Source organism: Capra hircus, chromosome 4 (genome assembly GCF_001704415.2).
Source record: "Capra hircus breed San Clemente chromosome 4, ASM170441v1, whole genome shotgun sequence".
In the NCBI taxonomy this organism is placed as follows: Eukaryota; Metazoa; Chordata; class Mammalia; order Artiodactyla; family Bovidae; genus Capra; species Capra hircus.
Window position 1 is genome coordinate 108030551 of NC_030811.1, and position 17501 is coordinate 108048051.

General features: G+C 39.4%; 1 protein-coding gene across 1 annotated transcript in view; it reads left to right on the top strand.

Annotated features, from left to right (window-relative positions):
• The window catches only part of PON3 (paraoxonase 3), a 35114-nt gene that overhangs the window by 16071 nt on the left and 1542 nt on the right, over window positions 1-17501 (top strand). The window contains exons 4-8 of the mRNA XM_005678947.3: window positions 481-646; window positions 5089-5215; window positions 13154-13354; window positions 14821-14902; window positions 15142-15270. Coding sequence (XP_005679004.2) covers window positions 481-646; window positions 5089-5215; window positions 13154-13354; window positions 14821-14902; window positions 15142-15270 — 705 coding nt within the window. The remainder of the gene's footprint in view (window positions 1-480; window positions 647-5088; window positions 5216-13153; window positions 13355-14820; window positions 14903-15141; window positions 15271-17501) is intronic.

Sequence of the window (17501 nt, forward strand, 5' to 3'; positions counted from 1 at the left end):
AACTCAATGGACATGGGTTTGGGTGAACTCTGGGAGTTGGTGATGGACAGGGAGGCCTGGTGTGCTGTGGTTCATGGGGTTTCAGAGAGTCGGACACGACTGAGCGACTGAACTGAACTGAACTGAGGGTGGGAGCAGTGCAATGAAACCATACACCCTAGGACTAGAAAGAACCTTAGTAATTAAATATTTTAATTTCCACATTTTATAAATGAGTAACCTGTAGCTTAGGCAGGTTAAGGGACTCAAACAAAGTAATTCAGCTTATCCTCTTGTATTATGCTCTTTGGCTTAACCTCCTCTCTATATATTAAAAACTGAAGATAGATTCTTCCCATATGCCCATTCCCAATGTCTTGGATGACACTGGTAATCCTTCAAATCAGATAATGGCAACACCTGACAGTGTAAAAAAAAATCCCAGAAATCTATAAAAGAAATTTAGAGCTTTGAACATTTTTGTTTCTCTGTTTCTTAAAGGGATTAAAATATCCAGGCATGCCAGACTTTGCACCAGATGAGCCAGGACGAATCTTCTTGATGGATTTAAATGAGCAAAACCCTAGGGTCCAGGAATTAAACATCAGTGATGGTTTTGACAAAGCATCCTTTAATCCACATGGAATGAGTACTTTCATTGACAAAGGTAAAACCTGAATGCTTAAGAATAAGGGGGAAATGAGGGAAATACAAACCACTCAAACTCAAATTACCCAGCATGTATATCAAAGGAGGGAAGATGATATTTTACCATAAAGGTATATATTTGTGAGATAATAAATGTATATCAAAACATTTTTTTAATTGCATGAAAGAGGGGAAGACTAGATTGTGATCAAATCCTTTCTCCTATTCCCTTTTCATCTCACCATCAAAACCAGTCTGAATGTTGTTCTCAGAAATCTAACATATAAACTAAAGGCCCTATGAAAATACTCATGTGACATCATGCTGCTGCTGCTCCTGCTAAGTCACTTCAGGCGTGTCTGACTCTGTGTGACCCCATAGACGGCAGCCCACCAGGCCCTCCCCCATCCCTGGGATTCTCCAGGCAAGAACACTGGAGTGGGTTGCCATTTCCTTCTCCAATGCATGAAAGTGGAAAGTGAAAGTGAAGATGTGACATTATGAAACAACATAAAAGAAAACAATAGATGAATTAGACATGATCAAAATTAAAATCTTCAAAAGATACAACCAGTATACCACAGGTAACTCTGCTGAAGGTTGTGTGGCAGCCTGGATGGGACGGAGTTTGGTGGATAATGGATACATATATGTGTGTGGCTGAGTCCATTTGCTGTTCACTTGAAACTATCACAACATTGTTAATTGGCTATGCTCTAAGAAAAAGTAAAAGGTTTATTAAAAAATAATAAAATACCAAAGTGGTTTACCAGGTGATACACTTCTATTAAGATGAACTAAATAAAGAAAAAAAACACCACCATGGAAGTGAAAAACAACCTAATGAATAAGAGGAAAAGATTTGCAAATCAGATATTTGATGAGGCTTATATCCAGAATATATGAATAATTTTACATCTCAACCAAAACGACAAACAACCCAATTAGGTAAAAGACAAAGATCTTAGTAGATTGTTCCAAAGAGATATACAAATGGTCAATAAACATATGAAAAGATACTCAGTATCCTTAGTCATTGCTGCTGCTACTGCTGCTGCTGCTGCTAGGTTGCTTCAATCGTGTCCAACTCTGTGTGACCCCATAGACGGCAGCCCATGAGGCTCCCGCGTCCCTGGGATTCTCCAGGCAAGAACACTGGAGTGGGTTGCCATTTCCTTCTCCAATGCATGAAAGTGAAAAGTGAAAGTGAAGATGCTCAGTCGTATCTGACTCTTCGCGACCCCATGGACTGCAGCCCACCAGGCTCCTCCGTCCATGGAATTTTCCAGGCAAGAGTACTGGAGTGGGTTGCCATTGCCTTCTTCTTAGTCATTAGGGAAATGCAAATCAAAACCATAATGAGTCCACTTTATAACCATAGAGCAGCTACAATAAAAAAGACAGACAATAACGAGCATTGGCAAAGATGTAAGAAAGTTGACATCCTCACACTTTGCTCGTGGGACTGGGTGCAATCACGTTTGAAATCAGTTTGGCAGTTACCCAAAATGTTAAATCTAGAATTACCATATGATGTAGAAACTACTCCTTGGCACATATGCAAGAGAACTGAAAACATAGGTTCATACAAAAACTTACACACATAGTCATAGCAGCATTACTCCTAATATGCAAAAGGTAAAAATGATCCAAATTCCCATGAAATGATGAATGCATAACCAAAAGGTGGTATGTTTATACAATGGAATATTATTTGGCAATAAAAATAAACGAAGTGCTGATAAACCCTGTAAGCATTACCCTAAGTGAAAGTATTCAGTCACTAAATACCACATGCTGTATGACTCCATTTATATTAAATGTCCAGAACAGGTACCTTTATAGAGACAAAAAGTAGATTCATGGTTGGCGGGGACTCAGGAGAGTGGGGAATGGGGCATGACAGCCAATGGATATGGGGTTTCTTTGGGGGAGTGATGAAAATATTCTGGAACTAGATAGTGGCTATGGCTAGACAACTCTGTGAATACACTAAAAACACTAAACTGTACTTTTCAAAGTGTGAGTTTAATGGCAAGTGAATTAAATCTCAAAAAAGCTGTCACAGAAAGCAGGGCATAGTTATGACTACACTGTATTATATGTGCTTTAAAATAATATTATTTTTCTTTATAGTGTATAAGTCCAGACTAACAACTTTTAAATATTTGTGGGGCTACAGATCATGTAAAATATAAGAAGAATGAAACCTCTCTAGTAGTAATGACATGAAAAGGAGGAGAAATGGAAGTGTTGCAAATCAAAATTTTTGAATGAATGGTGTTTTAATTCTTCCAATTACATACTGGAGTTACAATGCATTGTTAAATATAAATTTGCTAGAGTAATTTCAGTAAACAAAAAAATAATTAATAATTATTTCAGTCCACTTGTCCAGGTTACATTCCTTTCATCTGAACCAATAGAGACTTGCTAATTTTTAAATAAATGGGTACCTTTTAAATAGCTCAAAGATATTTTTGTTGTTGTTCAGTCACTCAGTCATGTCCAACTCTTTGTGACCCCATGGACTGCAGCACACCAGGCTTCCCTGTTCTTTACCATCTCCCAGAGCTTGCTCAAACTCATGTCTATTGAGTCAGTGATGCCATCCAACCACCTCATCCTCTGTCATCCCCTTCTCCTCCTGCCTTCAATCTTTCTGTGCATCAGGGTCTTTTACTAAGTTTAATATTCCCCTGAAATCTATAATAATATATGATGTGTATTTGCTTAGCAAGCTCTTATTTAAAAGATAATTGTATCTAACAGTCTTTATTGTTCTTCAGTTCATAAACTACTTTCATATATAATTTATTCCTCAAAATAAAACACTGGGCCCAACCTTGACTCTTCTCCTCTCCCTGCCCCATTAAATTGACTATTTACAAGGTTCTGTCCAATCCACCCCTCACAGAGCTCTCCAAGCCTCTCACTTCTCCCCATCCTCCCTGCACCATCCCAGTCCAGTCCCCAGCATGTCTTTCCTAGATTCTGCAGTGGCCCCTGATGGTAACTGCCCTCTTTTATCACTTCAAATCATTTTATAAGCAAGTAGTTATTTTCTGTGGAAATGTGGTCATGTTACTCCCTTCTAAAAATTCATCATACGATTCCCATCACTCTCAGAAGTGCAAGTTGTTTTTTCTAAGATAGGACCATTTACTGATTAATCCTCAGGCATATAATCAGGTTTTCAGAAGTTGAGTGTATTATTATTAACATCTTATTTTATTTGTTAGTGACCTCCCTTAATTATGTATTTAATTCACAAGGCCAAAACATTATACATAAATTGGCATGCATGAGAAGATAGAGAACAAAAGTCTTCTCACCAGGCATCTCTTAAATGAAAAAAAGGTCTTAAGAAGCGGGTAAAGCTGGGGCAGCACATATATTTTTCATGCTGTGACCAGCAAGAGTGTCTTGTTGAAGGGCCACGTGGGGACTAAATCCTTCTCGTGTTCTGTCAAGTCCCTGGAACAGAGTTGGGTCAGACCAAAAGAAAGGTTCATCTGTGAGGGAGCACTTTTCCTTAATTCAGATAATGCTGCCCATATGTTTCCGGGGCCCTAAGGATAAGCCCCACATCTCAGAGCTCCAGCTTCCAGCTTGCTCCACTGCATAACTGGAAACTCCAAGAAGGGAACTGAGGAGATGAATGCAGATCCAGTCCTGAGTGGAAGCATGGGCCCAGGTTTTTTCAAACTCTGGAGCTCATCTGATTTAGAGCTCCTGGTAAGTTAGAAAAGACTACTCTGACAAACCAGAGTACCCTAATCTGGTTCACATCACAGCAGTTCACATTCCAGTATGAGAACAGACAGCTGAACATTCCTGAGGCTGGCTATATCCTAGAACTGGCTAATTTATCTTCTCCTACACTCATATTTACATTTCACATCCATTGGGTTCACAAATAAATACCGTTTCTGCAGCCTCAGGTAGGGTGACTTGTGTTAGGAGTTCATTCTCTAACTGGGAGGTGTTTATTTTAATATGTTTACGCTGGCATGACACCTCTTGAATGTGTGTTGCAATGTAGGCTCTTCTCACAGAAAAGAATTCTCAGAAAAGCTTCACTTGCCTCCACCCACTTCTGTTTGCTGAAGGGCCACTTTGGGAAACCACATCTATGTTTATGCACCGTGGTAGCTCTGCATCTTCCTGTTAGAGAGGGTGTGCAGGCGAGGCTGAGGGGAGCACTGCAGAAATATCTGGGCTTGGCTTTGCCACTGGGTGTTGGTAAAACTGCTCATAAGTCATTAACCTTCTGAGTGTCAGTTTCTTCGACAAAACGGGGATTCTGGCATTTGTTTGACTTACATTAGATGGGTTGTGGGGATCAGATCCAACATGTGTATAAGAAAAATCCCTGGACATGATCAAGTTCTATACTATGTCTAAAATAGTTGAAATAGAAGCCAACTTCTTGGAAATTATGCCTTTTTTCCAATTTAGACCAAACTGTGTATCTTTATGTTGTGAATCATCCCCACATGGACTCCACCGTGGAGATATTTAAATTTGAGGAACAACAACGTTCTTTGGTATACCTGAAAACTATAAAACATGAACTTCTCAAAAGGTATGGAATTATTTTGCATTTTTATTTATTCTGCATCTCTGCTGTGTGCTTTGTTTTCTTAGTTCAGCAGGCTGTCTTGTTATTTTTATTATTATTAATTTATTTTTTTGGAGGCTAATTACTTTACAATAGTGTATTGGTTTTGTCACACATTGACATGAATCCACCACGGGTGTACCTGTGTTCCCCATCCTGAATGCTGCTCCCATCTCCCTCCCCATCCCTTCCCTCTGGGTCATCCCAGTGCACCAGCCCCGAGCACCCTATATCATGCATCAAACCTGGACTGGTGATCCGTTTCACACATGATATTATACGTGTTTCAATGCCATTCTTCCAAATCATCCCACCCTCTCCCTCTCCCACAGAGTCCAAAAGACTGTTCTTTACATCTGTGTCTCTTTTGCTGTCTCACATACAGGGTTATCATTACCATCTGTCTAAATTCCATATATATGCGTTAGTATACTGTATTGGTGTTTTTCTTTCTGACTTACTTCACTCTGTATAATAGGCTCCAGTTTCATCCACCCCATTAAAACTGATTCAAATGTATTCTTTTTAATAGCTGAGCAATATTCCACTGTGTATATGTACCACAGCTTTCTTATCCATTCGTCTGCTGATGGACATCTAGGTTGCTTCCATGTCCTGGCTATTATAAACAGTGCTGCGATGAACATTGGGGTACATGTGTCTCTTTCAATTCTGGTTTCCTTGGTGTGTATGCCCAGCAGTGGATTGCTGGGTTATATGGCAGTTCTATTTCCAGTTTTTTAAGGAATCTTCACACTGTACTCCATAGTGGCTATACTAGTTTACATTCCCACCAACAGTGTAAGAGGGTTCCTTTTCTCCACACCCTCTCCAGAATTTATTGCTTGTAAACTTTTGGAGAGCAGCCATTGTGACTGGCATGAAATGTACCTCATTGTGGTTTTGATTTATTTCTCTGATAATGAGTGATGTTGAGCATCTTTTCATGTGTTTGTTAGCCATCTGAATATCTTCTTTGGAGAAATGTCTGTTTAGTTCTTTGGACCATTTTTTGATTCAGTTCAGTTCAGTTCAGGTCAGTCGCTCAGTCGTGCCTGACTCTTTGCGACCCCATGAATTGCAGCATGCCAGGCCTCCCTGTCCATCACCATCTCCCGGAGTTCACTCAGGCTCATGTCCATCAAGTCCGTGATGCCATCCAGCCATCTCATCCTGGGTTGTCCCCTTCTCCTCCTGCCCCTAATCCCTCCCAGCATCAGAGTCTTTTCCAATGAGTCAACTCTTCGCATGAGGTAGCCAAAGTACTGGAGTTTCAGCTTCAGCATCATTCCTTCCAAAGAAATCCCAGGGTTGGTCTCCTTCAGAATGGACTGGTTGGATCTCCTTGCAGTCCAAGGGACTCTCAAGAGTCTTCTCCAACACCACAGTTCAAAAGCATCAATTATTCGGTGCTCAGCTTTCTTCACAGTCCAACTCTCACATCCATACATGACCACTGGAAAAACCATAGCCTTGGCTAGCTGGACCTTAGTCGGCAAAGTAATGTCTCTGCTTTTGAATATACTGTCTAGGTTGGTCATAACTTTTCTTCCAAGTAGTAAGCATCTTTTAATTTCATGGCTGCAGTCACCATCTGCAGTGATTTTGGAGCCCCAAAAGAGAAAGTCTGACACTGTTTCCACTGTTTCCCCATCTATTTCCCATGAAGTGATGGGACCAGATGCCATGATCTTTGTTTTCTGAATGTTGAGCTTTAAGCCAACTTTTTCACTCTCCACTTTCACTTTCATCAAGAGGCTTTTTAGTTCCTCTTCGCTTTCTGCCATGAGGGTGGTGTCATCTGCATATCTGAGGTTATTGATATTTCTCCCGGCAATCTTGATTTCAGCTTGTGTTTCTTCCAGTCCAGTGTTTCTCATGATGTACTCTGCATATAAGTTAAATAAGCAGGGTGACAATATACAGCCTTGATGTACTCCTTTTCCTATTTGGAACCAGTCTGTTGTTGATTGGGTCATTTATTTTTCTGGAATTGAGCTGCAGGAGTTGCTTGTATATTTTTGAGATTAATTCTTTGTCAGTTGCTTCGTTTGCTATTATTTTCTCCCATTCTGAAGGCAGTCTTTTCACCTTGCGTATAGTTTCATTTGTTGTTCAGAAGCTTTTAATTTTAATTAGGTCCCATTTGTTTATTTTTGCTTTTATTTCCAATATTCTGGGAGGTAGGTCATAGAGGATCCTGCTGTGATTTATGATGGAGAGTGTTTTGCCTATGTTTTCCTCTAGGAGTTTTATAGTTTCTGGCCTTACATTTACATCTTTAGTCCATTTTGAGTTTATTTTTGCATATGGCATTAGAAAGTGTTCTAATTTCATTTTTTACAAGTCATTGACCAGTTTTCCCAGCACCACTTCTTTAAAAAATTGCCTCCTTTGTTGAAGATAAGGTGTCCATAGGTTTGTGGATTTAGCTCTGGGCTTTATATTTTGTTCCATTGATCCATATTTCTGTCCTTGTGCCAGTACCATACTGTCTTGATGACTGTGGCTTTGTAGTAGAGCCTGAAGTAAGGCAGGTTGTTTCCTCCAGTTCCATTCTTCTTTCTCAAGATTGCTTTGGCTTTTTGAGGTTTTTTGTATTTCCATACAAATTGTGAAATAATTTGTTCTAGCTCTGTGAAAAATACCACTGGTTGCTTGATAGGAGTTGCATTGAATATATAGATTGCTTTGGGTAGTATACTCATTTTCACTACATTGATTCTTCTGATCCATGAACACGGTATATTTCTCCATCTATTAGTGTTCACTTTGATTTCTTTCACCAGTGTTTTACAGTTTTCTATATATAGGTCTTTTGTTTCTTTAGTAGACATATTCCTAAGTACTTTATTCTTTTTGTTGCAATGGTGAATGGAATTGTTTCCTTAATTTCTCTTTCTGTTTTCTCATTGTTAGTGTGTAGGAATGCAAGGGATTTCTGTGTGTTGATTTTATATCCTGCAACTTTACTATATTCATTAATTAGCTCTAGTAATTTTCTGGTGGAGTCTTTAGGGTTTTCTATGTAGAGGATCATGTCATCTGCAAACAGTGAGAGTTTTACTTCTTTTCCAATCTGGATTGCTTTTATTTCTTTTTCTGCTTTGATTGCTGTGGCCAAAACTTCTAGAACTATGTTGAACAGTAGTGGTGAGAGTGGGTACCCTTGTCTTGTTCCTGACTTTAGGGGAAATGCTTTCAATTTTTCACCATTGAGAATAATGTTTGCTGTGGGTTTGTCATATATAGCTTTTATTATGTTGAGGTATGTTGCTTCTATTCCTGGTTTCTGGAGGGTTTTTATCATAAATGGATGTTGAATTTTGTCAAAGGCCTTCTCTGCATCTATTGACATAATCATATGGTTTTTATTTTTCAATTTGTTAATGTGGTGTATTATGTTGATTGATTTGCAGATATTGAAGAATCCTTGCATCCCTGGGATAAAGTCCAGTTGGTCATGATGTATAATCTTTTTAATATGTTGTTGGATTCTGTTTGCTAGAATTTTGTTAAGGAATTTTGCATCTATGTTCATCAGTGATATTGGCCTGTAGTTTTCTTTGTTTGTGGCATCTTTGTCAGGTTTTGGTATTAGGGTGATGGTGGCCTGATAGAATGAGTTTGGAAGTTTGCCTTCTTCTGCAATTTTCTGGAAGAGTTTGAGTAGGATAAGTGTCAGCTCTTCTCTAAATTCAGCAGGCTGTCTTAAACTTTTGTTTTGAAGTTTGTTTGTTTTTTTTTCCTAAAGCTTTCTAAAGGTTCCCATGGTGACACTGCCCAGCACCTCACTAAAAATTGCTGTATTTAGTATTGAATATCTCTAACTTTTGGAAAGCATTTTAATCCTATAAATGTGCTCAGTTAGATTCCCAAGCTCTAATTCCATCCTCGGTAACACAACAGTGCAGTACTTGCTACTAGGCTCTTTAAACACCCATACCCTCTAGTTGTCCTAGTAGGTTGTAATCTGAAAGCCACACCCACTGGGTGTTATAACCAGCCTCCAGAAGGACCATTCCTTTGTTCAATCAAAGCTTTAAAGTAGAATTTGAAGGAAGAATAAAAAGGCCTATAGGCACATATACAAATTCACACTTATCAAGTGTTGACTGTGTGCCAGGCATTGTGCCAAAATACCTGATCCACCTCTTCTCACAACTGCCTTTAGTGACAGGCAGGAGTAAACAGACTTAGAGCCGTTTGGGGCCAAGTTACTTCCCCAAGTTACATAACTTGTAAGTGGCTGAATTAGGTGTAAACCTTGACCCATCTGAATTCAAAGCTGGGCTCTTACTCACTGTGATGAACATCTTAGAGAAAAATTCTAAGTTTTTTATGGGCTAGGTTGCCTGTTCCGAGCCTATAATGAACTATGAAGAGTCTTTGATAAAACAGACTCAGCATCAAAAGACTGGTTCTAAAACAGTAGAGGTCCATCTTCGCATCAGGCAGAAGAGTAGGGAAAGCAAAGGAATGAAGTTCATCTTCTCTCCTTTGCTCTCTTTCTCAAAGACATTTTAATTTCTCCATACAGAATTAGGGGGCAACAAAAGCAGAGGGGAGGAAGTAAGAGAACTTAACGTTGTTGACTTTTCCCATGATGCGTCATGTTGGGTTCTGAGGCATGGTGGGGACTAGGACTGCCACAAGGTAACTGAGAAACTGTGGACCAACAACATAACCTGTGCTTCAGTGTTCTTAAGCAAAATGGGGATTCTCTCATGGGCCTGATTACCTACCTGGTGATTGTGAGGATCAAATGCAACATCACCTCATGGGAATAGCTCCTCAGCAGAGCCGGAGGGAAAACTCGAGACACCATTCATTTATTAGGGAGGACCAGCCCAGGATACAAAAGTCAGAGACCAACCTGAGGCAGGGGAAGGGGAGTGTCATAGGTTGAACTGTGTCCCTTCAAAAAGATAAGTTGAAATTTTAATCCCCCTCCCGTATATTAAAACATGACCTTATCTGGAAATAGGATGTTGTAATTAGTTAAGATGAGGCTATATTAGAGCCTGCCTTTAATCTAATATGATTGATGTCCTTATAAGAAGACAGACAGCAAATGAGACAACAAATTTGTGTTGTCTTAAGCCTCCCAGCATGTGGTAACTTTTTTACAGCAGCACTATTTGGAAGAGACTATGCCAAAGCCTTTGACTGTGTGGATCACAATAAACTGTGGAAAATTCTGAAAGAGATGGGAATACCAGACCACCTGACCTGCCTCCTAAGAAATCTGTGTGCAGGTCAGGAAGCAACAGTTAGAACTGGACATGGAACAACAGATTGGTTTCAAATGGGAAAAGGAGTATGTCAAGGCTGTATGTTGTCACCCTGCTTATTTAACTTATATGCAGAGTACATCACAAAAAATGCTGAGCTGGAGGAAGCACAAGCTGGAATCAAGATTGCCAGGAGAAATATCAATAACCTCAGATATGCAGATGACACCACCATTATGGCAGAAAGCAAAGAAGAACTAAAGAGCCTCTTGATGAAAGTGAAAGAGGAGAGTGAAAAAGTTGGCTTAAAGCTCAACATTCAGAAAACGAAGATCATGGCATCTGGTCCCATCACTGCATGGCAAATAGATAGGGAAACAATGACAGACATTATCTTTTTGGGGCTCCAAAATCACTGCAGATGGTGACTGCAGCCATGAAATTAAAAGACACTTACTCCTTGGAAGAAAAACTATGACCAACCTAGACAGCATATTAAAAAGCAGAGACATTACTTTGCCAACAAAGGTCCATCTAGTCAAAGCTATGGTTTTTCCAGTTATCATTTATGGATGTGAGAGTTGTGCTATAAAGAAAGCTGAGCACTGAAGAATTGATGCTTTTGAACTGTGGTGTTGGAGATACTCTTAGAGTCCCTTGGACTGCAAGGAGATTCAACCAGTCAGTCCTAAAGGAAATCAGTCCTGAATACTCACTGGAAGGACTGCTGCTGAAGCTGAAACTCCAATACTTTGGCACCTGATGTGAAGAACTGCTGGGAAAGACTGAAGGCAGGAGGAGAAGGGGATGACAGAGGATGAGATGGTTGGATGGCATCACCGACTCAATGGACATGAGTTTGAGTCATCTCCGGGAGTTGGTGATGGACAGGGAGGAGGCCTGGCATGCTACAGTCCATGGGGTTGCAAAGAGTCAGACACAACTGAGCCACTAAAATGAAAACTGATACAGAAGAGAGTCTATAGTAAATATATTTGTCAAGCCAGCCACTGCTAAGTGTAACTGACTACTTGAAATCATGGGATTGCCCTCCAATAAGCAACATAGGCATCATTTCAAGACAGTCTAGTCAAGATAAGAAAGGAAGAGGAATTTATCCACCAGCCCCATCTTTCAGTAGTCAAAGGTTTGCTTCAAGGGTTGTTATTTCCTGCACAAATCTCCTTACGCAGGTGCAAGGCAAATCTGGTGATATCCTGTGCTTTGATATCAATCTGGAAGCCTGGAAGTAGGAGTAAGAGGCCCATAACAGACATGGACAAGGCACTAGAAGGGTGCACTGTGGAATTCTGTCAGGCCCCATGCAGAGCAGGGTGAAGCAGTGCCAGCTGGAACAGAGCAGGTGGGCTTTGAGGACTTTGAGAGGTGCCCTGATAAACACAATGACAAGGCATTTCAAGAGGTGGAAGAAAGTGCTACAGGACTTATTATGAGGAAGTTTAACTTAATCTATGGTGTTGGGCAATACCTCTTAGAAGAAGGGCTGTGTAAACTGAGACCTAAAAGACAAGTAGCCCAACAAACTTGGGGAAATCATTATGCACCAAAACCTCAAAGTAGCTCCTGATTCATCTGAAAGTTTTTTTTTCCTAAATTAAGTCTAAACTTGTATGGGTGCAACTGAATCACTTTATTATACACCTGCAACTAACATCACTGTTAATTGACTATACTCCAATATAAAATAAAAAATTTAAAAATCATGTATACCACGAGAAAGGGTGGCACATTAAACTTATTGACAATATTGTGTATTTTACAAAGTTGCTGCCTAAAGGAGCTTCACACACACACACACAAAGTTTAATTTTTTTCCTTGCATTTTTTTCAAGTCATCTTTTTCTTTTCCAAAATGGAATTAACTTTGTTTTTATTGACTTATGTTGTAAGAGTAAGACTTGCTTCATTTAAATTTTTTAATGGTATTAAAGAATATAAATAAGAGAGAATAACACTCATAATCCCACCTATGCAGAGAAAATATAAAGGTCAGACTGATCTGGGTCTTGGTGCAATAATAGAAAAGAAAAACCCTAACTCTTCCACAGCTCAAACCGTGAAGTTGTTTTGTCTTCTCACTCATGCTGTGTCCACTGTAGATTCAGGAAGTCAGTTGTATGGTGTCTGCATGTAGAACCCTAAGAGAGGACCACAGTTTATCAGAAAAGTTGCTGGTTACTGTGGGAGAGTGAGGGAAGCATTCTGGCTCTCAAAGCCTCCCATCTTGGAAGCTAATATATCATTTCATTTTCATTGGCCAGAGCAAGTCACATGGCTGTGCCTAACTCCAAGGGCACGGAGGAGCCTAGTTCAAGAAAGAAGAGAACCAGAAGTACTGGTGAACTGCATGATGACCACCACAGATAACTACTATTAACATTCACAAGTCACCAGATTTAGATTTGGGGTTTATCTGTAAACTTATCTGTTTTTGCTGACTCCTATGGAAGGGAGGAGTGAGACAACAAGTGGCTAAAAGAAAACCCATCAGGGCAATGAAAAGTCATGTCCTCTTTGTGGAATTCTTTAATCCAGACTAGTTCTTGTACAGTTCTTCAAGCTGATGAATTTACTGGTCTTTGAGATTTCATGATTTTAATTAGCTCATGGTTTGCTGGTTTTCCCCCCTCTCTTTTTTTCATTTTAGTGTGAATGATATTGTGGTTCTCGGACCAGAACAGTTCTATGCCACCAGAGACCGCTATTTTACCAACTTCTTCTTGATGCTATTAGAGTTGTTCATGGATCTTCACTGGACTCAGGTGCTTTTCTACAGCCCAGGAGAGGTTAAAGTGGTGGCCAGAGGATTTAGTTCTGCCAATGGAATTACACTCTCACTAGACAAGAAGTAAGCTCTTTTATGAATTTTCAACTGTTTACCCTCATGTTCTTGTGGACTCTGTCTCTGAAGAAGTGGTTACTTCTTGAGGCTTACGTACTCAATACATGTGTGCAGGGCTCACACTCAGTGTGTGATCTAAAGCCAACCATTGCCCTTGTGCACATAAGGCTCCCCCAACAAAATGAAGAATTTTGACTCATGGATATGAGGTCCTTGTTTCAAATTCTTTTTGGTTTTTTAAAGAGGAAAAAGGATATACGTTTTCTTGTTTAACAAAATGAATTAAATAAATGAAGCTTCAGCTCAAACTCCATATAAAATTACAGAGGTCTGGGGCCATGGGTTGTGGGCTGATGGGTGCCTGGTCCCGAGGTGGGTATCCAGCATGGCCACAAGGCCAGGTGGGTCTTGGGCTTCAGGAGAGAACAAGTCTCTGTGGCCCAGCCTTCTTTTCATCATTGTTAATATTATTATCTTAATTTCTTAAATTTCAAGGGCCCCATCTTTCTGGCCATGGGAGGCTAGGTGAGACAGGAGGCTGGCTGGGATGGGAGGCACCCCCAGCCTACCCTAGCCTGTCAGGGCAGTACCTAGGACTGCTCTGCCCTACCTCCTGGCCCAGGGTACTGGTGGACTCCTGGACATCCGGGACAGGTGGTAGAAAAATAGCCTGGGTAGGGACATAGGCGGACAGGCATAGTTTGTTCCAAATTCTTGTGTGACTAAAAAGAAGAATAAATGCACAATATCTCTATTCTTTATGAGGCCAGAAGGACTTTAACTGAGTTAACTTATACTAAGTTCAGTTACCCAAAAGTTATTAGACAGGGAGGCCCAACTTAGACTGGGCACTGTGATTGTGTAAGTGGCAGACTTCCTTTCATACTACAGCAGACTTTTCTATGAGAAATGCTATTTTATGCAGTATAAAATTTTATGAGAAACATTCTTTTAAAGTGTTTTAAAATGGAAGGTTATTTAAAAAGAAGAGTACCATGAATATTAAATGTAATGGTAAGATAGTAAGTAGAGATGATCCCTGTGGAAAACAATTGTAAGTATTCTTCCTCTTTTTAAAAATGATTGTGATTGAGTTTCATGATCATCTGCTACATCTTTTCAAGCACTAGTTTCAAGCACTAGAAGTATAGAATCTATTGGCCTTATAAGAGATCCACTTATCTCCATTCAATTTAAAGAATAAAGTGTGACTCTTCTAACTAATGAGACTGAGCCTGTGTGTCATTTGGAAACACCAATTCCATTGCCTTTCGTCAAATTTCATATTCAAAGCTTATTAAAATACTTCAAAAGTATTAAACATACTACTCCATTATCTTTCACTGTGGTTTAGCAAGGTATTGCACGGACATGTTGAGCTATTGTGAATTTGTAAACCTCTTTTCCAAAATAAGAGTCAGTGTCATCTTTCATTATTACTTGCTTAAATGTAAATGTTGCTTACTTCAAAGGTATATCTATGTAGCTGATGTATCGGATAAGAACATTCATGTTATGAAAATACATGACAACTGGGATTTAACTCAACTCAAGGTAAGAGTACCCTGGTTTCCCATACAACATGTTCCATTAGCTCCCAAGCTTGACCTGGGAATGTACTTCTTGAATGAAGGAAATGAGACTATTTTTGAAGAATGATGGTGACATTATGCTTGCACTTAGAAAATTCAGTAGCAAAAATACCAATTTGGGGAGCCAGAAGGAGCTAGTAGGAGGAAGGTGGAAGGGATGAAAGTCAGAACAATGTTTCACTGCTTCCTCTTTGTTGGAAGGTAATCCAGTTGGACACCTTAGTGGATAACTTAACTGTTGACCCTGACACGGGAGATATTTTGGCAGGATGCCATCCTAATGCTCTCAAGCTGCTGATGTATAACACCGAGGATCCTCCAGGGTCAGAAGTAAGTTCTTAGACTTACCTGAACTTCAGGGGAAAGCTGCAAGAACAAATAATGTGTGGAGGTGACTTGGGAGAATTTAGCAGGCCATATCTGATGTTCCAGAACTGAACAAATTCTGCATATGGAAAGAGTAAGATTTGGGACAGGCTGGGGAGATACAGTCCATTAACCCTTTCAAGTCACCTGGTGCCCGTTAACCATCAGTGCTAAACAACATATCCCATCCATGCAAAGGCTATACTTGTTTTTGGGAATCATGGGTACCAGTTCGTGGCCCAGGGAATTGGGGAACCCTGGTTTAAGTAACTGTAATCTCAAAAAAAAATTAGATTTTGCCAGCAGTTCTATTACATATGATAGTGCTGAAGAATGTCTCATTTTAAAGATGTTATTTTAAATCTCTTCTAAAATAATATCATACACCACTGAATTTTATATGGCATTAAAAACAACAGCATAAAGTATTGCAATTTCTATAGCATTATGCTTAAGAATAAAAAATCTCTAGTGAATTTAAACACAGATATAAATTCTTGGCACACATACTATGAGAGATTTATCCCCCCAAAATTACTAAGCACTTATAATGCACTAGGCTTTGTTCTCATACTTAGAATATATATCAGAAAATAAAGCATACCAAGATCCCTACTGTTAGGGAAGGAGACATTCAATAAACAATAAGCATCAGAAATAAGTAAATTATATATTAATAGTAAGTTTGAAGTTGAAAAGTTCTATGGAAGAAAAAGCGTAACAGTAAAAGGGATCAGGGCTGCTGTGAACAGAGGGACAGCAGGTCTTAGTAAATACAGAGACCAAGACAGACCTCACTGAGAAGGTAAGATTCTAACAAAGATATAATGGTTGAATCTAGATTTGGGGTTTTGGGAAACTGAGCCTCAAACACCACCCTGGTAATTGGTCCAGTGGGTAAAGAGAACATACTGCTTCCAAAATTGCTATTCTTTAGTTTGTTTTTTTTTTAATTTGTTTCTTGAGACTCCCTGGCAATCCACTGGTTAAGATTCTATGCTTCCAATGCAGGGGCTCAGGCTTGATCCCTGGTTGGAGAACTAAGATCCCACATGCTATGCAGTACAATAAAAATAAATAAATGGAAATTAAAAAAATTTTTTTCCTTTTATTAACAAATTAGTCACAACTTTTTTTGGGGGGCCACACCACATAGCTTGTGGGATCTTAGTTCTTTTTTTTTTTTTGGATCTTAGTTCTCAGACCAGAGACTGAACCCATGCCCTTGGCGGTGAAATTGTGGAATCCTAACCACTGAACCTCCAGGGAATACTCTAGTCACAACTTCTTGACAAAAAAAAACAGTAACAACAACAACAACACAAAACATCAAAAAATATAAAAAGTACAGTCTGAGACTGGACCCTAAAGAATGTCACCCTGAACTAGCAAGCTACCCTAGCCTCAGATGTGTGCCTCACAAAGTGATACATATAACTTTTCTACAAATGCCCAACAATAATGTCTGCTTTAAAAGAACAAAAGAAAATATGATTCATAGAATGATTTGAAAATTGCTTAGACTCTTTTTCATGTCTCCATTTTCAAGTTTAATCATTTGTTTACTTTAGGTAAGACTTCTTTCTTCACAATCTCTGATACCCTTTATTTTTGGTTGAGGCTAATGTTTACAACATGAGTTCCATCTTGAGTATTTCCATGTAACAAACCTGAGATAAAGTTGTAGGATCTTCCTTAAGATAGGAACTTAAAAAAAAAAAAAAACTCTATTAAACTCTGTTTTAATAAGAGATGTCGATATAGACTCATGAACTCCTACTTGGTTTTCTTTAATTCATATCATGTCCTGATTGACTGAACTTCATCCAAGCTATTTGGAAACCTGAGTGCTTATATATTTACTGATTAGCAAACTAAAGAGTGTTAATCCTGCAGATCAAAAATAGGACTAGGCAGTTGTGTCAGACTGAATTCCAGAGTGTGCATTCTTTACGCTTGCTTCCCTGAGTGGGGGCTGCAGCTGTGAAAACTACCATCCACTGGTTCTGGGTTGGTTTGGCTAGCTAACTCGCTATCCCTTCATTATTTTGCTCCACATTTACCTCCCCATGCTGTATGCCCAGTGAAAGGCAAGACCCTTATACAGAAGGAAGACTGTACACTCAATTAGATAAGAGCATTCATGGTTCTTACCTGTCTCTATAGAGATGCCCGAACTATCAAAATTGTGAAAA